The 24,859-nt window shown below is 56.9% G+C and overlaps 2 protein-coding genes across 3 annotated transcripts; both read left to right on the top strand.

Moving 5' to 3' along the window:
- Positions 1 to 414: 414 nt before the first annotated feature.
- On the top strand, positions 415 to 14,537 carry SLC44A4 (solute carrier family 44 member 4). The gene is made up of 21 exons (XM_075555394.1): positions 415 to 445; positions 2,015 to 2,063; positions 2,376 to 2,449; positions 2,559 to 2,637; positions 4,027 to 4,126; positions 4,219 to 4,344; positions 4,553 to 4,613; positions 6,787 to 6,868; positions 6,961 to 7,044; positions 7,285 to 7,520; positions 7,615 to 7,714; positions 8,156 to 8,248; positions 8,903 to 9,005; positions 11,429 to 11,682; positions 11,759 to 11,853; positions 11,959 to 12,062; positions 12,170 to 12,243; positions 12,468 to 12,538; positions 12,653 to 12,747; positions 12,842 to 12,926; positions 14,239 to 14,537. Exons 1-21 carry the CDS (start codon positions 415 to 417, stop codon positions 14,364 to 14,366), a joined length of 2,124 nt encoding a protein of 707 aa, XP_075411509.1. The 3' UTR covers positions 14,367 to 14,537.
- A 271-nt stretch (positions 14,538 to 14,808) lies between these two features.
- On the top strand, positions 14,809 to 20,156 carry NEU1 (neuraminidase 1). Of its 2 annotated transcripts, none has more exons than XM_075555396.1 (6): positions 14,809 to 15,061; positions 15,460 to 15,652; positions 17,918 to 18,180; positions 18,771 to 18,950; positions 19,121 to 19,343; positions 19,439 to 20,156. In XM_075555396.1, the coding sequence occupies exons 1-6, from the start codon at positions 14,900 to 14,902 to the stop codon at positions 19,663 to 19,665; spliced, it is 1,248 nt and encodes a 415-aa protein (XP_075411511.1). In that variant the 5' UTR covers positions 14,809 to 14,899; the 3' UTR covers positions 19,666 to 20,156. The 2 variants fall into 2 exon arrangements, with proteins under 2 accessions (XP_075411511.1, XP_075411510.1); XM_075555395.1 differs by having other exon boundaries at positions 14,811 to 15,061; positions 18,768 to 18,950.
- The last annotated feature ends 4,703 nt before the right edge of the window (positions 20,157 to 24,859 follow it).

Genomic DNA, 24,859 nt, shown 5'->3' with positions numbered 1-24,859 from the left:
CGAGGGGTGAGGAAGCGGGCTGGATGGGCGCGGTTGGTGTGGACACTGCGCAGAGGGACAGCAGGGTGGGAGGGCCGCTGTGGGGCAGGGGCTGACCAAGCCCTGGGAAACAATAGGACACTTAATCTTGGGCCCCAGGGTGTGGCGCAGAAATAACCTCCAGGGTCACTAGGAGGACCTTGGCAAAACCAGGAAGGGTTTCCTCTGAGGACGACAGGCTCCACAGCAGGCAGCCTCCCTCCGTGCCCGCCTCCAGCTGGCTCAGCCCTCTGAGCCCACTGGGCGAGAGGACTGGACCAGGAACTGGAGTGCCAGGGACCACAGGCGGGGGTGGGGCCATGACGTGGCCGGAAGGCGGGGCAGGTGGCAGGTGAGCTGCCAGGTCTCCCTGCTCCAATCACTCCGGAGACAGCCATGGGGCAGCGGGACAAGGAGGAGGCCAATGGTGAGGCTGGCTGGCGTGGAGGCCGAGACCCTGCAGAGGGAGGAGAGCGAGGGGGAGGGGGGCCAGGCCTGGGCCCCTGCAGGACACCAGTGGCTGGGCTGTTCCCAAGGAGAGGAGCTGAAGAGAGCTGTGGGTCCCCCAGGGGAGGGCCCAGGGGAACCCGCTGATGGGAAGCTGCAGGGCTGGGTGGCGGAGCGGGGGAGGGGTTCTGAGCATTTGCAAACTGCCGCCCCCCACCCCCACCCCCCAGCACTGGCCTGGGCCAACTTGGGTGAGGCTTGCATACAGAGATGGGTTTGCGTCCCTGGGAAGAGAGCGGGCAGAGTTTCAGCCTGGACTCTGGGCTCTCAAAGGAGGCAGTTTGGAAGGGTCCTGAGCCTGGGGTGGGGCAGGTGCCCGGGGGGCTGGGTCCCAGGGAGGAGTAAAGGCTGGGTGCCTGTGAGTGGGGAGGAGTGGCAGCCTGGGCAGGAAGGGCTTACTAGGACCCCAAGCCACTGGGGTTTGAAAGGAGTGACAGGGAGCCAAGTGGGGTATATTGCTACTGCTCTGAGGAGTTAGGAGCTGGGGGCTCTTTGCAGATGGGGATCTGGGCACAGGATCTGGGGTACCTGAGGAGTAGGTGCAAGGGTTCTGTAGTTGCTGAAGAATGAGGCCCCGGAGACTGTCTCAGGTGTTCGGAGAAATAGGTGCCGGGCTTCTGGCTGGAAGGGAAGGGGACCTGTCCAGGGGAGCCCTCTGAACAGTCAGGGCTGTGAGATCCGGAGGGGACTGGGGGCCTGGACTTCTGATCTGGAGGAGAGGCAGCCTTGAGGGAGGGCCCTTCCTGAAGGAACGGTGGTGAGAAAGTCCGAGCAGACTTCCTGGATGGGCCTTAGGTCAATCATTGACCTGTAAAATAGAGTCCGGGAGAACCCCAGCCTCTGGCCCAGTCTTCCTTCCACCCTCCGCCCTCCCTACCAGGGGACCTGGCTACCTATCCCACCACCTCCCCTGTGTGCTCAGAGAGGACCAGGAACGGGCCACCATCCCAACTGCCAGACTCAGTGGTCACCATGACTTCCGATGGGAGGCAGGGATGGCGTGGGGACTCCAGCGTCTCCCCCGAGGCATCAGGCCGGAGAGTGAAATGAGGCCCTGAGACAGATGTGTGGGCAGCTGCGTGCTCTCCCAGGATGGGGGGAGGACTCAGATAGAGGTGGTCCTAGGGCAGGGTATGGGGGAGAGGGATGAGGCTGGGGGTGCCAGAGCCGCGGAGATGGCTGGACCCAGAGTCCCACATTCAGTGGGAGGGAGACTGGAGAACCAGGCCAGACTGGAGGCAGGAAACCCACTTGCCCCAGACTGACGGCCTTGAGGTGTGAGCGGAAATGGTTCATAAAGCCCCCTCCTACCTCCTCCACCCCCGACTCCCGCCAAGGCCACCTGAGCAAGCAGAGTTCACGCCTGGCATCCAGCCCGCCCCCTCCCCACTCTCCTTTGCCAGGTAGAAGTGGGGAGGGCCGGGGGATGAATGGGGAGAGAGCGTCCCCTCTGGGTCTCATTCTCCACCCTCCACCTGGTCCCCTTCAGGAAAACCAGTCAAATATGACCCCTCCTTCCGAGGCCCGATCAAGAGCAGGTGAGTCTGGGCCCCAGTAGGGCGGGCCTGGCTTCACGGGGTGTTTGCTGAAACAGTGGTGAGGTGCTGGTGACAAAGAAAAGGGGTGGGCCTGTGTGCGGAAGGCTGGCGGGGCGCTTGGGGGTGGGGGGGCATTCCCGAGTTGTGTACTTTGCTCTGTTAAACGTTTTACAAAAAAGTTTTACATCCCTGTCCCTCCCCCCCAAAAATCTTGAAAAGTGGCCTCTACTCTCTAGTTCTGCAGTCCTCTCCTCCCCCCACGTCCCCTCCCCTCAACGGGGTCCCGAGCCCAGGTTCCCTTCCCTCCCCCAGGGGCTGCACCGACATCATCTGCTGCATCCTCTTCCTGGTCTTCATTCTGGGTTACATCGCGGTGGGCATCGTGGGTGAGTGTCCGGCTGCCCAGAGCTGGGGCAGTAGCCCAGGGAGGACCAGGTCTAGCTGCTCGGGACCCGAGTCCCTACCCCGGGTAATTGCCCTGGTTTCTGTCCCCAGCCTGGGTGTATGGAGACCCTCGGCAAGTACTCTACCCCAGGAATTCCACCGGGGCTTACTGCGGGCTGGGGCAGAACAAGTGAGTGTGATGAAAGGGGGGCGGGGGCAGGGCACCGTTCCCCTTACCCCACACCCCTCCCTGGCTCCTCCACTCCCTGCCTCATACCCACAGTGGGCCTGAAGCCCACGGCCACGCGCCGGGGAGGAAGGTCCCGTGGCCAGAATCGAGAGGCAGTGCGGTCACGAGGTGCCCCTTGGTGGTACAAACCCTTGCCAAGCGGCGCTCAATGACTAGCCTAAGGCTGGCAGTTCAAACACCCCCAGAGGCAACTCGGAAAGCAAGCCTGGCAATCTGCTGCTGGCACGGCCTCACGACGTGGAGCCGGTCCGCCTGGCCCGAGGGAGCTGCCGTTGAGTGAGTCCGGAATGGACGGGCCCGTAGCTGGCTTCGAGGCGTGGTTCGGCGCACCGGTCCACGGTGTGGAGAAGCACATGCCAGTGCTGTGTGCATGGCCTCCCTGATGGTACAAGGCTGAGTGACCTCGGATTCCCGCACCACCATTTCAGCGCGATGGCGGTCTCACCTTCCGTGGGGGAACGTTTTCTTTACTGTTATCCGCTCCCCACCCCCCTCCCCCGCCTCCCCTGCTATAATGGTAAGAAACTAGGCATCTAGCTACTGTCTCTAGTTTTACCTACCCTGGATTTGATATAAAGAAAATCTAACACACACACACACACACACAACAAACAAAAAACACCTAGCAACTATAACAAGCTAAAACCGCCGAAAAGCCTCATTCCCAAAGACAGCAGGAAATGATAGGAACAAAACTTATGAGAAAGGGTCACTAGATGGCCGGGTGTTCAATTTTAACCTCACGATAGCTATCTGTGTTGATCCGCTTTCCAGTGCCCTCTGCCAGAGGGCAAGGCTGTTGGAGAGACTCCAATGGAGGCGTCCTCCCCACTGGAACTCCGGCTTCCTGGCCTGATAGGAGTGACTGAGCATTTTTGGAGCTTCGAGTTCCTTCTCCGAGACACAAGGATGATTCCGGAAGGCACGGTGTCCGTTCTAGGCTGCCGTCAGTCTTCAACGGATAATAAAATCTCTGGACACGGACCGGGTTCCCGGCAGGCACTGTACTTTGCACACCCCAGCTCACGGAAACCTGATGAGGGAGGCACTTTTTTATAGACAGAGCCGCGGCTGTGGGGCCGTGGCCACGAGCTGGTGAGCACCTAATGGCTCCAGAGGGCACGGCGACAATGATGCTGAGAATCCTGGGTGTCGCCCCAACACTCCCACTGGAGGGAACTTCCTGGAGCCCGACGGGTGTAACATGTCCTCTCGCTAGACTCACTGTACCATTGAGACAAAGCGCTGGCTGGCAAGTCCCCCCTCTCCCCCCCCCCCCCATTGCAGCCCTGACCTGGCCCTGACACCACCACACTCCCCCTCCCACAGGGACAAGCCATATCTGCTGTACTTCAACATCTTGAGCTGCGTCGTGGCCACCAACATCATCACTGCCGCCACAAGCAGCCTGCAGTGCCCCACACCCCAGGTCAGAGCCCTTTCGGCCTCCGCCCCAGCCCGCCATGCCCCCTCCCCACAGCCTTGAATGCCAGCCCCTTCACATGCTCTGCGGCGCCCCAGGTGTGTGTGTCCTCCTGCCCGGAATCCTCCTGGACAGTGGACGCTAGCTCGTTCTCCCAGACCGTCGGAGAGGTTTTCTACGCGGCCAACAGGAACTTTTGTGTGCCGGGTGTGCCCCCTGAGATGGTGAGGGCACCCCTGAGAAGGGTCACGAGCACGGGGGTGGGGGTAGGGGGGGCAGAGGGTCGCCAGCGAGGCTCTGCCGTGGAGGACAGGGCCCGCGGAGCGCCAGGAGGTACTTCCTGTCCCTCCGGCCGCTCTGCCATCTTTTTTCTCCCGCTCTGTGTCTGTGTGTTTGTCTGCTCTGCCCCGTCCTCCCTCCCTCGCCCTTTAGCCAGTGCTCACAAGCCTGAAGCAAGAGCTCTGCCCCAGTTTCCTCCTGCCCTCCAGTCCAGGTGAGAATCGCCAGTCCTAGGCCAAGGTGGTATGGCCCAAATGAGAAAGCCAGGCCTTGAGGGTCTCTGCTTCATGACCTTGCACTCAGGTCCCCTGTGTGGATGGGGCACCGTCTGTGTGCCCGTGAGTCCCTGGATGGCACCAATGTCTCGCACCTGGTGAAAGGAGCCCTCTTGGCACAGTTGGTCATTCCAATCCGCCAGCTACTTTGAGGGCGAAAGATGAGGCTGGCTGGCCCCACAAAGGTTTACCGTCTCAGAAGCTCTGTGGAGTCATCCGGTGTGGTCACCATGGTTGGATCTGACTCCTTGCCAGGGGGTGTGCTAATCTCAAGGTTGGTTCCCAGCCCCCCGGGAGGCATCTCAGAAGAAAGGCAAAGTCACAGCCACGAAGGAAAGCCCTGGAAACACATTGCTTACTCTGCAGCCTCGGGGGCTCGGGATGAGTCGGAATTGACTAGCCCCTGCAGGCTTGGTCCTCTAGGGAGGGATGCAGAGAAGGGGACAACTGCTTCCTGCCTGGGGGGGGGGGCATTCTGGAAAGGGAGTGCAGAGATGCTCAGGAAGAGAGCAACACCTCTGAAAACACACATACACCACCACCACCCACACCCCCCCAAAGCCAAGTCCACAGCCATTCAGTTGCCATCTAAGGTTTCCGCAGCTCTGTGAATCTTTACCAGATCAGACAGCCTTGTCTTTCCTCTAAGGAACTTCTTGTTGGTTTAAACTGCAAACTTGGAGGTTAGCGGTTCAATGCTGACCCACCAGTGTCACTGGGTGCTCCTACACACACACACACACACACACACACACACACGCAAGGGGTATAGGTGGCCAAAGGGTGCAACTGAAAGTGGCTTGGTCATAGGGCAATATTTGACTCCCCCATTCACACCCATATACGCTTCTTTCCAACAGTAAATGTTCTTTGTTTGGGTTTTCTTTAAAACATGAACAGAAAACGATCACCAGCCCCTACTGGTGTCCCAAAAGAATGCCCCCGAGTCCACTAGCTCGAGGTCCCAGGGCTAGAACTTTCCAGCGGTTTGACCTTGGGCTTCTCAACTTCTCGGAGCTTTGTTGCCTTGGCTTCGGAATGTTGGAGGCCACAAAAAGCCAAGTGGCCCGACGAAGCCTTTACAGTCGTGGGCTCGTTCTGTAGGCACAGAGCAGGCGCCCCCGGAGCTGGGGGGCTGAGAAGGCTTCCTGGAGGGGGAGGGGAGCCGAGGCTCCTGGCAGGCAAGGAGAAAAATCCGACTGAGGGGCAGGGAATCTTGTGCTGCCAAGGGCCCTGTGGATATTCATGGCATCAGTCACAGGGGCCAGACAAAATCATTGACTGAAAAGCTGGCTACAGTGGGTCAAACTCACCCCTAATGAGATGGCCAGAGGAGCCTGGGTACCATTGTGGTTGCACACTGGACTGCCAACTGCTAGGTCAGCGGTTCGAAACCACAAGTGGCTCCATGGGAGAGAGAGGGGGGGCTTTCTCCATCTGCAGCGAGTGACCGCCTCGGAGACCCAAAGGGGCAGTAGTAAGTGGGCATTGCCTCAATGCCAGTGAGTTTGGGGTTTTGGATTCAGGGCCTGCTTTTCTTGGGGGGGGGGCTGGGGGTGCAATGCTAACTGCTTTTGCTCCTCGCGCTGGCATTGCGTGCCCGTCTGTGGTCTCCTTAAAGGCTGGCTCCGGTTGTCGTTTGTTTCAGAGGCTCTAGTTCAGGTCCCGGAGGCCAAGGCCTGAACTGAGGCCCAGCTGGGGGCAGGAGGGGCGGAAGTCAGGAGGGGCTGCGAGGAGACCCACCACAGTGCCATGGGGTCCATACCCACTCAGAGTTGCCCTCGAGGACAGGGTAGACCTGCCCCTGTGGGCTTCCCAGGCTCTTTACGCAAGTACAGAGTGTCATCTTGCTCCTGCGAGGCAGCCGGGGGGCGGGTTAGCAGCCCACTTCACCACCATAGCCCCCAGTGACTGGGTGACTGGGCACTGTAGGGCAGGAGCTGCCACAGGGTGGTCTGTGACAGTGAGAGCTGTCAGCTCCGCTGACCCTCCAGGGAACCATTAATCCTCCCTGCCCTGGGGGATCTGTGAGCTGGGGGGTTGGGGGTAGGGGTGACAGAGACTTGGAGCTAAGCTCTGGACCGGCCCACCTGGTCACACCACTCTCTGCAGCTCTGGGGCGCTGTTTCCCGTGGCCCAACAGTACGCAGCCGGAGCTCCCAGGAATCACCGGCAACATCTCCCAGGGCATCAGGTGGGTATCCCTGCCCCTCCCGCCACCTGCCTCTACCACACTGCCCTCCTCCTCCCTCCCAAGCCCCTGTGTGACCCCCATCTCCCCGACAGTGGCCTTCTTGACACCCTGAATGCCCGTGACATCAGCATCAAGGTCTTTGAAGATTTTGCCCATTCCTGGTACTGGATCCTTGTGTGAGTCCCCCGTCCTCCTGGCCTCTCCCCTCCCTGCTCCTCTCTCCCGAAGCCCGGTGTTGGAGAGGGACGCCTGAGGTTGGGAACAGGGAAGCAAGAGCCAGAGCCCAGAGTGGGCCGAGGCCCAGCGGGATGGAGGAGGGAGATGTCTAATCCAGACACATTAAGGGTGTGAGGGATCCGAAAGAGGAAAGACTTGGGCAGCCGGAGTGACCCTGGCTGGCTTCACCCTGCCTGCAGTGCCCTCGGCATAGCTCTGGTCCTCAGCCTGCTGTTTATCCTGCTGCTGCGCCTGGTGGCCGGGCCCCTGGTGCTGGTGCTGATCCTGGGGGTGCTGGCTGTGCTGGCATACGGCATCTACCACTGCTGGCAGGAGTACCGGATCCTGCGGGACAAGGGCGCCTCCATCACCCAGCTGGGCTTCACCTTCAACCTCAGCGCCTACCGCAGTGTGCAGGAGACCTGGCTAGCTGCTTGTGAGTGCCCCCCCCGCCCCCGCCCCGGTGAGTCCCAAAGGCTGCCCTGGGCCAGGCCCAGCCCTGACCCCCTGCCCGCCCCGTCTGCCCACAGTGATCCTGCTGGCCATCCTGGAAGGGGTGCTGCTGCTGATGCTCATCTTCCTGCGGCAGCGCATCCGTATCGCCATCGCTCTCCTGAAGGAGGCCAGCCGGTCAGGGCCTGCTCCCAGGGAGGCGGGTCCAGGGGAGGCGGGGGGGGCGGGGGGGGGGAATAAGGACAGGGCAGTGTGAGAGTGACTTGTCCTCCTGTGGGGGCGTTGATGGGCGGACGGAGGCCATCCAGGCCGGGAGGAAAAGCAGCAGTCTCTTTCCAGCCAGGACCTGTCACATCCATCGAGCAGCCTGTGGACTGTTGGAGACCCTACCTGAGGGCCGAGTGGGGCAGGGTTGTCTCTCTGACTTAGGTCTCCCCGTCAGGATCCTGTGAGCCCAATTTGTCCCATTCCATTCATCCAGCAAGCACCTACTGTGTCCTTGGCCCCACCCAGGCACCAGGATGCAGCCAGACTCTGTGCCCGTGGCTGCCCCAGCCTGCGGGTATGGGCCCTGGCCAAGGCCCCGCCGTGCCGTTAAGCAGTCTTGTCTCCCTGTAGGGCTGTGGGGTACATGATGTCTACCATGTTCTACCCACTGGTCACCTTTGTCCTCCTGGTCATCTGCATCGCCTACTGGGCCATGATGGCTCTGTATCCTTTGCCCCCGTGACTGGAGTCCTGGGGCTGGGGGCAGGGCACCGCTTGCTTTCATGCTGTGGGAAGGCTCCCCTGGGTGGGGGTGGGGGAGGGGACTGACAGCATCTGTACAGAGGGGAAGGGGCGGGCACAGGCTGCATTTCAGCTCCCCCCCCTGCAGAGAATGTTGGGGCCCCTCCGTGCCAAAAAAAAAAAAAAGATTGTGCTCAACTCCCAACCTAAGAGGAGTCCTGGTGGCATAGCCGTACCCCATTAGGCTGCTAACTGCAAAGTCAGCAGTTCAAAACCACCAGCCCCTGCTCTGGAGACAGACGGGGCTTTGTACTTCCATCCAGAGTTCTGGTCTTGGAAACCCCGCGGGGCAGTTCACCCCGTCCAGGAAGGTGGTTAGGAGTCGGCCTCGCCTCTATGGCAGGGAGCTTGGTTTGGGATTTTACTAACCTAACCGTTGACAGCCCAAACCGCTCAGTACCTCCGTGGAAGAGAGGCCAGGCAGCCTGCTCTAGTTCTACCCGGGAACATCCGGATGGCAGCGGGTTTGTTTGGGGAGGTGTGCACAGGCACGGGGCGGCCCTGGGAAAGGGTCCCCGACGAGGGACCTGCGGAGGGAGACCCTGTGTGACCGTATTGTCCTTGACTTTCCTTTGGGTACCTGGCCACTTCAGGGCAACCCCAGTATGTCCTGTGGGCACCCAACGCAAGCTTGTCCGGCTGTGAGAAAGCATGGATGAATGAGTCCTGTGACCCTCTGGTGAGGAGGGGCAGGGTGGGCCGGGAGTGGCACCAACTGACTCCAGGGACGGGGAGCCCAGGGGTCACGCCTGTGTTCTTGCGTGCTGTCAGAACAGAAAGACCACACACGGGAGGCTTCCACGAGCACATCCATCTTCTGAATCCAGGGTCACTCCTAATGGGAAAGGCTTTCTCTGTGTCTTTATCTTTTCTTTCCCGAGTGGTCTTCCTGCCACTTGGCACTACACTCCCCCAGCTTGGCTTGCTTGCTCAATCTGCTCTTCCGTATCTCCAAAGAGGCTGATCTAAAACACGTACTTGCTCATTAGCAGAGCAAGGAAAATCCATTCCCAAATAAAATTATAATCACAGGCATAGGGGTTAGTATTTATAACACACACACACACACATATATTTGGAGAGGGGGACATAATTCAATCCGTTAACGGGGATCTGCTGGTCCAAATCCCTCACTGGACTTAGAAGATTGAGGCCCAGAGAGGGCAAGCCACTGACGCAAGGTCATACAGGTGCCCCAGCAAAAGGGACTGCTACTGACTCCTGATCTTGTACTCCGAAACCCACCCATTATGCAGAGAAGGAAACTGAGGTTGAGAAGCAGCAGGATGAGCCTGATGACAGGGACAGGCCCTGGGGCCCTCCCTCCTCAGGGGCATCCCGCCCTTGAGGACCTGGACCGTGTTCTGAGCCCGTCCACTCACTGTACAGTGGAGACCATAACAATGTCTGCCCCACGGGGTGGCTGAGAGAGTAAGGGACACGCTGGGCACACAGGGAGTTTAGTACAATGCCTGGCACCAGATAAGAACTTGATAATGTGTGCTTGGTTTCTCCCTGGGAACGCCTTTCTCCCTGGGAACTCAATATCCAGTGGCCTGGGCAGTAGAAATCTGGGCACTCCTTGTGGGGCATGGCTGCTTCCAGAAACTGCCCAGTGAGGTGCCCAGGGCCTGGCCCGGAGCCCAGCCTGGCTGGGAATTGACTCTTCCCTGAGCCTTACTTGTCTCAGCTTGGCACTGTGGGCCGGGCAGCAGACATCAGACCCACTCTGCTTGAACGAGAAGGGAGGCTCAGTGACATTGGCAGGGAACCTACTATGTGGTCACGGGTATACAAAGCCCCAAACGACCTGATTCTTGCTTCAGCTTGCTTGAGATCTAGTAGCACATAGACAAACCCACTGTCACAGGTGATGTCGAAAGCGGTTTATTTTCTTACGTTAAAAATGTCAGCATACACCAGGCGCAGCCACTACCAAGATTTCTGTCCCATTTGGCAGCAAGGGCTGTGTCCTATCCCTTGGTTTTGACCTTGTCTTGGGGATCTTTTACACCACACACAAGATCAAAGTACGACGAAGCCCAGTACCTGTCCCTCAGATTCCACAACCTGCCGCTTTCTGTATGTCTTGTTTCCGCCCTGTCCTCACTCCCAACCTGTAACTTCTCCCATTCCACTGGGGGTTTCTGAACCAAGTGCTGCACATGGTGCTGTTTCTCCTGAAAGCACATCAGGCGCGAGCTCAGCAGGTCACGCCATTTAAAAAACATCACCACCGTACCAAGGAGCCCTGGTGGCATAGTGGTTATGCATCGGGCCGTTCACTGCAAGGTCAGTAGTTTGAAACCACCAGCCACATCCTCAGGAGAAAGATGGGCTTCCTAGTCCCGTAGAGAGTTACAGTGGCTGAGACTCACGGGCACTGTTCTGCTCAGTCCTGGAGCGTGGCTACGCGTTGACATGGACTCAATGGCAGCGAGTTTAGTGTTTTGAGTTTTAACCACGAGAGCTTTGTGCCAGTAAGTGTTCGGCTACTGACCGAGAGGTGGGTGTTTGCCTAGAAACCCATCCAGAGGTGCCCTGGAAGAAAGGCCTGGCGATCCCCTTCTGAAAGATCATCATCATTGCACACTGCCGGGAGTTGTTCTACTCTGAAACACAGAGGGGCACCTGGAGTTGGGATCCACGAGGGCCCAACTGGTTCAGACCTTTATCACCTCCAGCCAGCTGAACAATAATCCTTTCCTGTCATCTAACTGCCGGTCTGTTTCATTTCGCTGAAGAACGTCTTTGGTGGCCTTAGCGGAGGCTGTGCTGTGAGGCTTCTAGGTCAGACCGGAGATCCCCGGAGACCTGTAGGGAGGGACAGCTGAGCGTGGAGGTCAGAGCCGGGCACTGAGTCCACGCTCCCTCAACATACATCACTACACCTCTCCCCAGGTGGCCTCCGGGCACTTGTGTCCACTGAGACCGAAGGAAGCCAAGTCCACTTCCATAAGTGCTGTTTGAAAGCCGTTTGCGCACAGACATGACGCTCCCGGCTCCCCTGGCTCAGACGGGCTGCCATGTCCCTCCTCTACCTGGGGATGGGCAGAGGCCGTGACTCCACCGAGCTCTCTGACACCTCCTCTGCCCTCGTAGGCGGAGCAGGCAAACTTCACGTGTCCAGGGATGAAGTGTGTCTTCCAGGGCTACTTGTCTACGGGCCTGGTACAGCGTTCCCTCTTCAACCTGCAAATCTACGGCATCCTAGGACTCTTCTGGACTGTCAACTGGGTACTGGCCCTGGGCCAGTGCGTGCTGGCCGGCGCTTTCGCCTCCTTCTACTGGGCCTTCCTCAAGCCCCAGGACATCCCCACCTTCCCCCTGAGTTCGGCCTTCATCCGCACACTCCGGTAAGCCTGGGGCCAGAGCCTGGGAGTTAGCCAAGCGGGCGCATCAGGACATCTGACCACCCCCCTCCCTCCACAGTTACCACACTGGGTCGCTGGCCTTCGGCGCCCTCATCTTGTCCCTCGTGCAGCTGGCCCGGGTCATTCTGGAGTACATTGACCACAAGCTGAGAAGTGAGTTGGCTGTTGGGGCTGGTAACGGGCAGGTGGCGGGGCCGGATCCTCAGGGCAAGTCAGTCAGAGGCTCTGTGGCCAAACTTGGATCTCTCCCGCCCCCAGAAGCCCAGAACCCGGTGGCCCGCTGCATCATGTGTTGCTTCAAATGCTGCCTGTGGTGTCTAGAGAAATTTATCAAGTTCCTGAACTACAATGCGTACATCATGGTGAGCCACCATGCAGAAAAGCCTCCTGCGCCCATGCCCTTGGGCACAGGCCCTGGCTCCAGCCCGGGCAGGCTCACCTCAGGTAACTGACCTCCGCCCTCCCCCAGATCGCCATCTATGGCAAGAATTTCTGCACCTCAGCCAAAAACGCCTTCATGCTGCTCATGAGAAACATCCTCAGGTCAGCCTGTCCCTGAGCCCCTCTTTGGTCACCTCCCTGGCGCTCCCACCCAAACCACACTCATGGGCGCCTGCCTGTGTTCAGAAGGGCCCTGGGCTGGGGCTGTTTGCACCTCAAAACCTGAACCATGCTCACGCGTCGCTGGCCCCTCAAATCATGGGATGGACCCTGTTCCCACCCCTGCCGGGCCTCTCACCCCAACTTCCCCCACTCTCCTGATACAGGGTGGTGGTTCTGGATAACGTCACCGACCTGCTGCTGTTCTTTGGGAAACTGCTGGTGGTGGGAGGCATCGGTGAGGACCAGAGTCGGAGTCCTGGGGACAGAAGGCAGGGGTTACAGGGTGGGGGGTGGGGGCTGGGGTGGGTGTGCTTTAGGAGCAGCACTCACTTCCAGGCCTCTCCCACAGGGGTCTTGTCGTTCTTCTTTTTCTCCGGCCGCATCCAGGGGCTGGGTAAGGACTTTGAGAATCCCAACCTTAACTATTACTGGCTGCCCATCATGGTGAGTATGCCCCGCGCCCTGCCCCTGTCTCCCCGCCTTGTCCCTCAGTTCCCCCAAGGAACCCAGCAGCCCCAACGGGCCCTGTGTCTTGCAGATCTGCGTCCTGGGGGCCTACGTCATTGCCAGCGGCTTCTTCAGCGTTTTTGGCATGTGTGTGGACACGCTCTTCCTCTGCTTCTGTAAGTGGCACCCCGACTGCCGCCTCCCGCCTTCAAGGTGGGGGGCTACACAGGGACGGGACCACGCCTCTAGAAGCTATGATTTCATCAAGAGTCAGAGAGGGCTTCTCTGGACATCCTCTGGCCACACAATGGGGGAAGAAAGGCAAGCGTGAGCCCCAGGAAGGATTAGTTCCAAGGTGACGCCTTAGCCACCTTTCCAGGAAAGCTAGGTGGTGCTAGTGAAGAGGGTGTGCCTTACCAACTGTGTACATTTAGATTGCTGCTTGCATTAGACACTAAGAGCCCCGGTGGTGTAGTGGATAATGTGTTGGGCTAACAACCACAAAGTTGGCGGTTTCAACTTACCAGCCCCCGCCCTTGGGAGAAAGGTGAGGCTCCCCCCCACCCCCCCACCGTATACAGATTGACAATCTTGCAAGCCCACAGGGACAGTGCTAGCCTGCCCTATAGGGTTGCTGTCAGTCAAAATGGAATTGATGACAGTGTTTGGTTTGTGGTGGTGGAGAGGGGGGGTGCCTGTTGTGTTACAAGGTTGGTTGTTTGAACCCGACCACAGTGCCCCAGAAGAAAGCCCTTGTCCATCTGCCTCCATAGATTGTTGTTGCCCCCTTTTTTTTGTTGTTGTTGCCACTTTTAGTGGCCATCAGGTTAATTCCAACCCACAGCAATCCCATGGATTATCCTGTAGGTTTGTCCATGCCCTGACCTCTCAGATTGTCAGGACTGTCTCCCGAGGCGCCCCTGGGTGGGTTTAGAGACTGTTCAATGTTCACCCCAGCCCAGAACTCACTCACCGCCATCGAGCCAATTCTGACTCGATGGGACTCCGCAGGACAGGGTAGAACTGCCCCTGTGGGTCTATGAGGCTGTAACCCTTCACAAGAGTAGAAAAGTCCCACCTTCCTCCCTCAGCCAAAAACTGGTGGGAGAAAAAAAAAATTACAGCACCCTTATGGTGTGCAAATTCTACTCGGCAACGCACGGGGGCGCCTTTAGTCAGAATCCTTGCTCCGCAAAGGGCTTGGTTTGGGGGTTTTGTTCGGTTTGTTTGGGCGCACGGATTTCTGGAGGATTGGCAGGCTCTGGAGCAACTGACGTGCATTGCCCACCTATCACCCACCGCTCTAGGAAGCGTAGTATCCTAGACCTAACTTTACAGAGAAGGAAGTGCGACTAGGAAATGCCTCGAAACCGGAAGGCGGCGGTGAACCCGGGATCCACCCGGGACGCACCGCCCTGCCCCCCAGTCCTGGATTGTCCACGGGGGGTGGGAGGGTGTCCTTGCTGACCAGTCTTTGTTGCGGCTCAGTGGAAGACCTGGAGCGGAACGACGGCTCTCTGGACCGACCGTACTACATGTCCAAGTCCCTGCTGCAGATTCTGGGCAAGAAGAACGAGGCGCCCCCGGGTGACAAGAAGAAGAAGAAAAAGAAGTGAGACGCTCGACCCGGCCCCGGTCGATCGAGGGCCTGCGCGCCGCTGGTACAGCGCCCAGCTCCACTCTGTGACTTCCAGACTGTGATTTTGTAGCACAAACGCCTTATTAAAAGACTGATACTTTGAGACAAAAAATACCAAAACGGATACTTTGTTTTCTCCATCAGCCTGAGACTTGCCTTTTTTTCCCGCCAAGGCTCTTTAAAACACACCCTCCGCTAAGGCGCCCCAGGGACCCCCCGGACGGGTAAAAAGGGCGCCAGCGGAGTCCGGCGTCTCTTTCGCCTCAGCCAATCAGCTTCGTTTCCGGGTCACGTGCAAGAGAGCTGATTGGCAGGCTGTCTCAGGGGCGGTGCCGGATCACGTGGGGGGCCGAGGCTCTCGCGGGCCAATGAGAGGCTCGGGAGCCGGCGGAGGGGCGGTCCCGGGGAGGGGCGCGGGGAACACCTGCGGGTTAAAGGGCCAGCTCAGCACTCTGGCTCCGATCCCGTGCCTGGCTCCGGGGCTTGCGGAGTGGCTGCTTAGCGGAGACGATGACCGCGGGGCCACGGAGCACGGCGCCCCTGGACAGATCCCGAGGATCACTGGTGCTGGGGATCCCGAGGGACGATGGGGCTCGGGTGTCCGCCTCCATCCTCCTGCTGCTGTTGTCGCTGGCTGGATTCGGAGCCGGGGCAAAGGACCAGTTCACGCTGGTGAGTCACCCCTCGCCCGGCCCCTTGCATACTCAACGCGGCGGTCCCGATCCAGGTCCCCGTCCAGGTCCGGTGACTCCCTCTCGGCTCTGAGCCACTCGATCTGCTGCCGGCCCGTGCCCTCCATCCGCTTTCAGCTCCACTCCCAACTGTCACCCTCTGAGCCTCCTGCCACCTCCCTTCCTTCTTCCAAGCAGCCAGCCTCCTGGCCCCCTCCATACCCTGAAACCAAGCTTGGCTCCAAACTTTCCACGAGGTCACTCATCCTTGTTTTAGGAACCCCCCCTCCTCCTCGCCCCCCAACCTCAAGCTCCACTGTCGCCCCTGTCCCAGGGGATCCCGAGTCACCGTCCATCCGTCCGCAGATTCACACGTTTGTCCATGTCCTCCCTTCGCAGGTGCGGCCGTCGGTGGCCGGGGAGCAGCAGTTATGGGTCAGCGGAAAGCACATTGGCTCTGTGGACGCCTTCCGAATCCCACTAATCACCGCCACGCCTCGGGGCACGCTCCTGGCCTTCTCCGAAGCCCGAAAATTATCTGAGTACGATTTGGGGGCCAAGTTCATCGCCCTGCGGAGGTCCACTGACCAGGGTATAAAGACGCCTGCGTGGCAGTAGTGGGTGTAGGTTGCATGGGTCGGGGAGACTGTAGGTTTCGAGGGTGATTCAGATAACTGGGTGCCTGAGGCTGGAAACCTCAGAGGTGATGTAGCTGGTGCTGTTGTTGATAAGTGCGGTCCACTGGGTTCCGACTCCTAGCAACCCTGCAGAGGACAGAAGGAAACACTGCCTTGTCCCGCTATGTCTTGACGGCTGTTCGTTTGAGCCTATTGTTGCAGCCACTGTGTCAGGCCATCGTGCTTTAGCATCTTCCTCCTTTTCGCTGCTCTTCCACGTTATCATGCAGGATGGCTTTTTCCAGACTCCGGAGAACGTGCCTCTAACCACGTGTCTCCTGCTGTATCCAGAATACACGAAACGGAGTCTCTCCATCCCCGTCTGTACAGAGCATTCTTACTGTACTTCCTCTAAGACAGGTGTGCTTGCCCTTCTGGCCGTCTGTGCTATGTTCAATACCCTTGCCCAGCCCCATGAGGCAACAAATGCATTCATTCTTCTTCTGTCTCCCTCGTGCCAATTTCCATCTGCGCAATGGGGTGGTTGAAAATACCCTGGCGTGGGTCAGGCACACATTTTGCTTTAAAATGACAGCCGTGCTCTTGAACTCTTTAAAGAGGTAGAAAGGTGCCCCGGTGAGGGATCTGGAGATGAGGATTGAGCACTACAATGCACCAGGCACTGTTCCAGCCTCTGCAACCAGCGCCAACTCGTGGGGGCCGACCGCACATGTTTCAGAACAGGACTGGGTTCCAGGTGATTTCCAAGGGCTGAGCTTGCAAACATGGTTCGCCAGGCCTTTCTTCGGCAGCACGTTTAACTGGCCATAACCGCCAATATTTTCCCTAGCAGCCAAGCTCCAAATCTTGTATACCACTTACGGCTCCTCTGAGAATGCAGCCGAGAGCAAAGCAGGCCCTCACGGAGCTTTGCCTCTACTGGGGAGAGATGGACAAGATGTATAAGGAAGACGTTCGTGTTTCATGGAAGTTTAAGTTGTGAATTGGTGGTGGGGTGGTGGTGTTGTATTTCAGGCCATCAACTCTGTATTCAACTGTTCAGCACTTATCAGCACCCCACTGAGAGTCTATTCTACCCTTTCTCCCCTGGACACTCTTCGTCCTCCGTATAAAACTCCGTCCAAAGCTACTCCCAGTCCCCCTGCTCGTCTGTTTCTCCGGCTTCCCATCCTTGCCCTCCCTCCCTCTCTCGGGAGCCTCCAACGACTGTTCCCTTTGACGTACAAGACTTTGTCTCGCTTTTGACCCACAGAGTAATGGGCTGATACAATACATGGCCTTGCGTGGTGCATGACTTCTCCCCAGGGCCATCCATGTCATGAGGTGTTTCATGTTCTCATTTGCTTGTGTGTTTTAGCCGTGCGTATTCCAATGTGTGTATGTACCCAAGTTCCTTTCTTTTTGAAACTTTATTATTAATTGGGGGTTAATACAGATCTCCTTCCATGGTTCAACCAAGTTTCTTTATCCCGTCTTCTACCGATGGGCCTTTGGACCATTTCCAACTTCTTGCTATTGTGACCCAAGCTACCCACGGAAGTGCATGTGTCTGTTCGTGCCAGGCCTTGTACTTCCCTAGGGCAATACTCCCACAGAAGTATTGCTGACTTGTGTGGGATTTCTATTCCCACATGCTTGAGGCGGCGCTCTGTCGCTCTCCGCAATGGTTGTACGCATGTATTTTGTGTTGGCAGGTGAGAACCCTGACGGGGAAAAGTAAAGCCTGGCAAGAGCTAGGAGGACACGTGGGTTTGTGGGCTTGAGACTTTAAAGAGGTGACAGTTGAGCAGAGGCTCAAAGGAGGTGCCGGTGAGCCTGGTGGAGGAAGAGTGCACCAGGCAGATGGGACAGCCGGTGCAAAGGCTCCAAGGGACGGTGGCCCTGGGGGTGGCTGGGTGGAGAGCATCAGGGAAGAACAGGAGACAAGGTTAGAGGTAAGGAGGGACAGATCTTGTAGGGCTTTGGGGCCATTAGTAGACCTGGGCGTCCCTTACAGAAAGCAAGACACTGACGGTGAATGGTGGAAAGGGAGGGTCTCCGGATGACGCCATTGGCTCTGTGCTCAGGCACCAACTGACAGATGGGTGGCGGACTCCACCTGGAAGGCCTCACCGGAACGGCCTGGCCCCCTGCTCCCGGAAGTTCACCATCAGAACCGACTCAGCTGCGATGCTTTGTTGGGTGCGCGCACCCTGACCACCCCCCGTTTGTTTCTTCAGGGGACACATGGTCCCCAACAGAGTTCATCATAGATGACGGAGAGACCCCCGACGGGCTGAACCTGGGGGCGGTGGTGAGCGATGCCGAGACGGGCATGGTGTTCCTTTTCTACGCCCTCTGCGCGCACTACACCGGCTGCCAAGTGGCCTCCACCATGCTGGTGTGGACCAAGGATGACGGCCTTACCTGGAGCAAACCCCAGAACCTCTCCCTGGACATCGGCACCGAGGTGTTTGCCCCTGGACCCGGCTCCGGCATTCAGGTATCTATCCTGGGATGGAGGGGTGGGGGAAAGGTACTGCTTTGTGGGGAATCTGGCAGATACCCCAAGATGGGCTTCTTCCTCCCCCATCCACCCCTTGACTCTATCTTAAGGAGAGCTTGTGGAGTCAGGCAGCCCGTCTTAGGTAGATTCAACAGGAGCAAGGACAACCAGAAGAAACGGTCCCCCATGGAAAAGTAGAATATCGTCACTGTCATCTCCAGTGGGATTTGTCACCAGGGCTGTTCTAGTCCGTGTTGTACATAACTAAAGAGAGGCTCCCCTTGGTACCCAGGGTACACAGCTCGGCAAAGAGAATAGCTCCCGCGTGTCCCCTGGGGTGGGTCCTTGCCAACTGTGTCCAGCCGTACACCTGACAGGCTAATTCTAAAAGAGCAGCTTGGTTCAGATGCCGGGTATTTGTGGGTTCCTCCTGGGACCCTCACTGAGCAAGGAAGACTGAAGGGGACCAACCGTGTCTTCATTGAACGTTGGGGCCAGGCAATGGTCCCGCACAATGTGGGTGCTCCTTGTGTGCCTTTGCCCCTGCAGTGCCTCCCTCTGACATCCAACTCCTGGTCCCGCAGAAGCAGTGGGAGCCCAGGAAGGGCAGGCTCATCGTGTGTGGCCATGGATCCCTGGAGCGGGACGGCGTCTACTGCCTGCTCAGTGACGACCACGGCGCCTCCTGGCACTATGGGGACGGGATCACTGGCATCCCCTACGGCCAGCCCAAGAAGGACCAAGACTTCAGTCCAGACGAGTGCCAGGTCAGGCATGCCCACGGCCACTCCACCCCTGCTTTCTCAGGGACAGGGCCTGGCTGTCCTGCGCTGCCCCACGTGTGGCCCTGTTCCCTTCAGGGACCGAGGCGTTTGCCCTGGCCCATCTCCCCCCGGGCTTCCCCCCCTCCCCCTGAGGCCCCGGTCTCTCCCCTCAGCCCTATGAGCTCCCCGATGGCTCCGTCGTCATAAACACCCGGAACCAGAACAATTACCATTGCCACTGCCGGATGATCCTCCGCAGCTACGACGCCTGCGACACACTGCGGCCCCGCGACGTGACCTTCGACACAGAGCTGGTGGACCCCGTGGTGGCTGCCGGAGCCCTGGTCACCAACAGCGGCATCGTCTTCTTCTCCAACCCAGCCCACCAATACTTGCGTGAGTGCTTGAAGGGAGGGGTACGCTGCCGGAGCCCCATGTCCTGAGAGGGGTCCAGGCTGAACCCCTCCCTTCCCTGACTGCTGTCTCCCCAGGGCTGAACCTGACCCTGCGCTGGAGCTTCAGCAATGGTACCTCGTGGCAGAATGAGCGGCTCCAGCTCTGGCCAGGGCCCAGTGGCTACTCCTCACTGGCCGTCCTCGAGGACACCATGCGTGGGACGCAGCAGGCCCCCCAGCTGTACATCCTGTATGAGAAGGGTCAACACAGGTACACAGAGAGCATCTCCCTGATCCGAGTCAACATCTACAGGAAGCCCTGAGTCATATACCTCTGTCACAGGGCCAGGAGGCCCCGGGACACATGAATCGTCAGGACCACGGGTCGACAGAGAGATCTGCTGAGGGTGGCTAAAAGATCACTCCACCTGCCTCAGGCCGCCCTTTTGCAGAATCCACAGGAAATCACAATGAACAGGAAAAGCCTGCCTTCGGGTCGCACATAGGAAACCCAGCCCTCACCCGGAAGCACATCCTTCCCACAGCCCTGCTTGTGGCCTCACTCCTTTCTCTGCCCTCCTCGAGATTGCGTGGGGCCCAGGTGGGCCCGTGGGATTTTACCTCAGCATCGACGAACCAGAGCTTCCTTCCTGTGGGTGAAGGAAGAGACGGCCATCGGAGGAGGTGAAGCCCCGGAAGCTCAGGGGATTTGGTTTTAGGGTGAGGAGCCAAGTGTCCCCCGCCCCGACTCCTCTCACCCCAATCCTATTTATGAATCAATGTTTGTAACTTAAAATTTCCAATGAATAGAGAATGCCCGTTCATCGCGTCTTTTTTTTTAGAGTGAGAGTGAGTGAGTGAGTGAGTGAGTGAGAGTGAGTGAGTGAGTGAGTGAGTGAGAGAGAGTGAGTGAGAGAGAGAGAGAGTGAATTAGTGAGAGAGAGAGAGAGTGAGTGAATTAGTGAGAGAGTGAGAGAGAGTGAGTGAATTAGTAAGTGAGAGAGAGTGAGTGAGATAATGAGTTAGTGAGTGAGACAGTGAGTGAGAGTGAGTCTCATCATGTCTTTATGGTCCTGTCGATGTACATCTTCATGCCTGCTTTTCTTGGGAATGAGTTTGAGGGAGGAGCTGGTGTGCTTATCAGCGGATGAACATCTGACCCAGCAAACCAGCCCTCCTTTCCCTTTGGCATTCCGTCTCAGACGTCCCGATTGACCTTCATGAGCACCTTGAGGGCCGTGGGAGCCAGCCCTCATCCGGATGTTCCTAAGAGACGGTGGTGTGATAGAAGGGAATAAACAGACACCAGACAGAGCGTGTAAGGTCTCGCCTCTTCGATGGCATCCGGAACCGGAGAGAGCGCGAATAGATTCTTTCACAGGCTTAGCTCTTCTGAGGACCTACAGACCTCATTAATTCGTAACAAGGTAGGCAGTCTCTTTACCCTAGAGGTCCCTGAGAGACCTCACAGGGAGAGAAGCCTAGCATCGGGGGCAAGCAGAGGGGAGTCGGCTGCCTCTTCAGCGGAGAGAACAAACGAAACACGCCAAAAATAAAAAAGACTCACGTCTGCTCCTATAGCTAAAGGCCTCAGCCAGAGCGTGATCAGTCATGAGCTTGTAAGAGGTAACATGAAAATGTGGCGAAGAAGGCTGATGGTGCCCGGCTATCAAAAGAGATAGCGTCTGGGGTCTTAAAGGCTTGAAGGAGAACAAGCGGCCATCTAGCTCAGAAGCAACAAAGCCCACATGGAAGAAGCACACCAGCCTGTGCGATCATGAGGTGTCAAAGGGATCAGGTATAAGGCATCTAAGACCCAGAATAAAACCATACCCCAGGTGAATAGGGGAGGGGGGCATGGAGTGGAGACCCAGTGCCCATCTGTAGACAAGTGGACATCCATCCCGCAGAGGGATCACAGGGGAGAGATGAGCCAGTCGATACAGTATAGCACCAATGAAACACACAACTTTCCTCTAGTTCTTTGGTGCTTCCTTCCCCCCACTATCATGACCTCAATTTACCTTACAAATCGGATTAGACCAGAACATGCAAACTGTTACAAATAAGAGCCCCAAACACAGGGAAGGATTGATAAACCCTTCAGGGCCAACAAGGAGAGTAGAGATACCAGGAGGATTAGGGGAGGGTGGGAGAAAGGGAAAATTGATCACAAAGATTAATCTAGAACCCCCTCTCTGGGGGACAAATAATGGAAAAGTGGGTGAGGGTTAAGGAGGACAATGTAAGATATGAAAAAAATAATCTATAACTTATCAAGGGTTCGGGAGGGAGGGTGGGCGGGGGAGGGAAGGGGGAAATTGAGGAGCTGATAGCAGGGGCTCAAGTGGGAAGAGAATGCATTGAAAATGATGATGACGGCAGATGTGCAAATGTGCTTGACACACGGGATGAATGCATGGGTTGTGATAAGAGGTGTAAGAGCCCCCGATAAAAGTATTTCTTTTTTAAAAAGTAACATTAAGGTAGCACTGTTATGGGAGGACATTGTGGGGATGATGTTTATTTAGGAGAATGCCATCGGGACTCCTCTCCAGCTCACACAGGTGAGGCCCCTCCACTCAGCAGCCTGGCTTCCCAGGCGTCCTCAGGTGTGAGTGTAGAGAATTCATCCGCATACACTCTCTTCCCGGCAGCCCTCTGTTTCCCACAGAGGGTGGGAAGGGGGTCCTCCACAAGATGCTTAATATCCGTGAAAATCCCCGGAGGCATCTTGTCAGAAAGGAGCGAGCCAGTCCTCAATTGAATGCGGAACGGCGGCAGCGTAACCCACGTGGCCAGGCCGAGCGGAGCAGCAAGCCCACTGTTGCCTCACCCACACGCCCTCAGGGCCACCCAAAGCAAGCTGGACAAGGAACGAACCTCGAAATGCGACACAACCGGAAACATCACTGCCTGGCCTCAAAACTTACTGCCACGCTTCCGTCAGCATGATGCTGAGGTGCTGGAATAACGAGAGACATCAAGACCGACGGAACAGAATCGAGAGTCCGCAAGGAAACCTGCGGACAGTTCATTTTCGCTGAGTGTACTCAGCCCATCTAATGCAGAAGGAGTCCTGCTCTCCCACAGATGGATCCGAGACCCCTTTATTTCCATAAGCAAACTAAGCCTGGACCTACGGCTCAATACCATAGAGAAAACTAACTCTTTTGTTGTTGTTGTTGTTAAATAATTTTATTGGGGGCTCGTACAACTCATCACCATCCATACAAACATCCATGGTGGCAAGCACATGTGTACACTTGTTGCCATCATCATTCTCAAAACATTTGCTTTCGACTTAAGCCCATGGTATCAGCTCCTCATTTTCCCCCTCCCTCCCCAATGCCCCCTCCCTCATGAACCCTTGATAATTTATCAATTATTATTATTTTGTCACGTCTTACACTGTCCAGCGTCTCCCTTCACCCACTTTCCTGTTGTCCGTCCCCCAGGGAGGAGGTTATATGTAGATTCTTTCTTCCCTTCGGGTATCGCCACTCTCACCACTGGCCCTGAAGGGATCATCTGCCCTGGATTCCCTGTGTTTCCAGTTCCTATCTGTACCAGTGTACATGCTCTGGTCTAGCCGGATTTGTAAGGTAGAATTGGGATCATGATAGTGGGGGGCGGGAGCATTTAAGATCTACAGGAAAGCTGTATGTTTCATCGTTGCTACACTGCATCCTGACTGGCTCGTCTCCTCCCCAGACAACGAACTAGCCCTAAATGAGACCCTAAAATTCCCAGAGGAAAACATGAAGTGTCATGTTTCAGGACCTAGTTTTCAGCAATGGCGTCTTAGGCGTGACCAAAAAATAGGTGCAAGAAAAGGTCAATGAGACCTCATCAAAATGAAAACATTTTAAAACAAACCGAAAACTTCTGAAGAAAAAAAACAAAACACTTTTGTCAAGGGACCTGACCAGACAAGGAGGAAATTTGGGGGAGCCAGAGACTGGTTAAGGTTTACTATCCTGAAGAGATCAAGAAGTTCAACTTAGCAAAAAGACTAACACAGTGTTTAACCGGGCAAAGGACTTGAGTAGACATTTCAATAAAGATACTCTCAGGCCCTCCGTGGGAAAAAGACTGGACCTTCAACTCCTGTAAAGAGTTCACAGGCTCAGAAACCCCGAAGGGCAGGCCTAGAAGTGCTAGTGGGTCCCTGGGAGTCAGAATGGACACAATCACGGGCAATTGGTTCCGTAGCTCCCTTGGCATTCTGTTTCTCATCTGAGCTTACGTGTTACGCAGCCTCTCAGTCACGTGACCTTGGCCCCTGCCTTAGTCGATGGGCTGGGAAACCAGCTGCTCTCCCGCTCAGCCTCCCTGTCTGAGTGCTGCCGTCTGCTCTGCTGGGGGCTCTGCAGCCTCCACCACTCAGGCTCCTGCCCTCCGCTGGAGGCTCTCACCATGGCTGCAGAATTCCTTTGTTCTGCGTCAGAGTGGCTTAGGATTGATTATGCCTAGTGGTGACCACTCCCTGAGAGGGAGTCCTCCACCCTTTCTTTTACTGGATGTTAGTTACAAAGACTTGGGGGTAGAAGAGCCAGACCCAGCCACTTCACGTTACCGCCCCATACGTGCCGTCCAAGCTGATTCCATCTCATGACAGTCCTATGGACCACAAGGTGAGCCACTGCCCGCAGCCTCACAGTGGCCGCTCTGCTTAAGTCAAGGGTTGCAGCCCCCGAGGCCATCTCATTGGGGTCTTCCTCTTTTGGGATGACAACTTACCAGCTGGATTGCACCTCAACGTAAAGAAAGTGAAGACCCCCCAACAAGGGTTGTAGCAGTACATTGACAAGGAGCTGCCAGCCAGATCTACCTGATTCAGAAGAGGACACGCAACCAGAGACACCATCGCTGACGTCAGATGGCTCTTGGCTGAAAGCAGAGCGCACCAGAAAGATGTGTACTTGTGTTTGATCGACTAGGTCAGGGTATACGACTGTGGAGATCGTAACACACTCGGGGTACTCTTTAAAAGAATGGGCATATTTCAGTCTAGCCTGTCAGTCAGATCACAGCCAATGAGGCCTCTGTGTGGGCATGGCCTTCTCCTGAGAATGGTGGGAAATCAGGTACTTCCTCCTTGGAGGCAGGAGACACTCTGTTCACACCCTGGGAGACATAGCAGCCGACAAGACACATGGACCCACCCTGATGCAGAGACCCCTGCCAGCGCTGAGATGTTTCCAGTGACACTGGATCCAAGGACTATCTATCCACTGGCCTGTGACCTTCTACATTCGGCGTCATTGCACGTGTTGTGTGAGTCTGAAGAGGACTTTATAGATTGGTATCGGACATATGGGCTAATATCAGACTTCTGGACTTGATCTGGACTGGGCTGGGATGTTGTCTCCATGTTCAATTGCTCTTGTATGTAAATCTTTCTTATTCACCTATGTGTGTCCATGGATTTGTTTCTGTAGTCTACCCAGACTCACACAACAGGCTGTGTAAACACGGTGAAAAGGTTTCTGCTGGTTTATCTTCCAGCATCAC

The sequence above is a fragment of the Tenrec ecaudatus genome, chromosome 7, assembly GCF_050624435.1.
Source record: "Tenrec ecaudatus isolate mTenEca1 chromosome 7, mTenEca1.hap1, whole genome shotgun sequence".
Classification (NCBI taxonomy): Eukaryota; Metazoa; Chordata; class Mammalia; order Afrosoricida; family Tenrecidae; genus Tenrec; species Tenrec ecaudatus.
This window is presented reverse-complemented; position numbering and strand designations above follow the sequence as displayed.

What these genes read in the sequence shown, in the direction of transcription:
- SLC44A4 (XM_075555394.1), top strand. Translation starts at nt 415, where the DNA reads ATGGGGCAGCGGGACAAGGAGGAGGCCAATG. An exon ending in CGGGTGTGCCCCCTGAGATG is followed by an intron (nt 4,345 to 4,552) that starts GTGAGGGCACCC and finishes CTCGCCCTTTAG; the next exon opens with CCAGTGCTCACAAGCCTGAA. An exon ending in ACTACAATGCGTACATCATG is followed by an intron (nt 12,063 to 12,169) that starts GTGAGCCACCAT and finishes GCCCTCCCCCAG; the next exon opens with ATCGCCATCTATGGCAAGAA.
- NEU1 (XM_075555395.1), top strand. Translation starts at nt 14,900, where the DNA reads ATGACCGCGGGGCCACGGAGCACGGCGCCCCTGGACAGATCCCGAGGA. An exon ending in TCAGTCCAGACGAGTGCCAG is followed by an intron (nt 18,951 to 19,120) that starts GTCAGGCATGCC and finishes CTCTCCCCTCAG; the next exon opens with CCCTATGAGCTCCCCGATGG. An exon ending in CCCAGCCCACCAATACTTGC is followed by an intron (nt 19,344 to 19,438) that starts GTGAGTGCTTGA and finishes CTGTCTCCCCAG; the next exon opens with GGCTGAACCTGACCCTGCGC.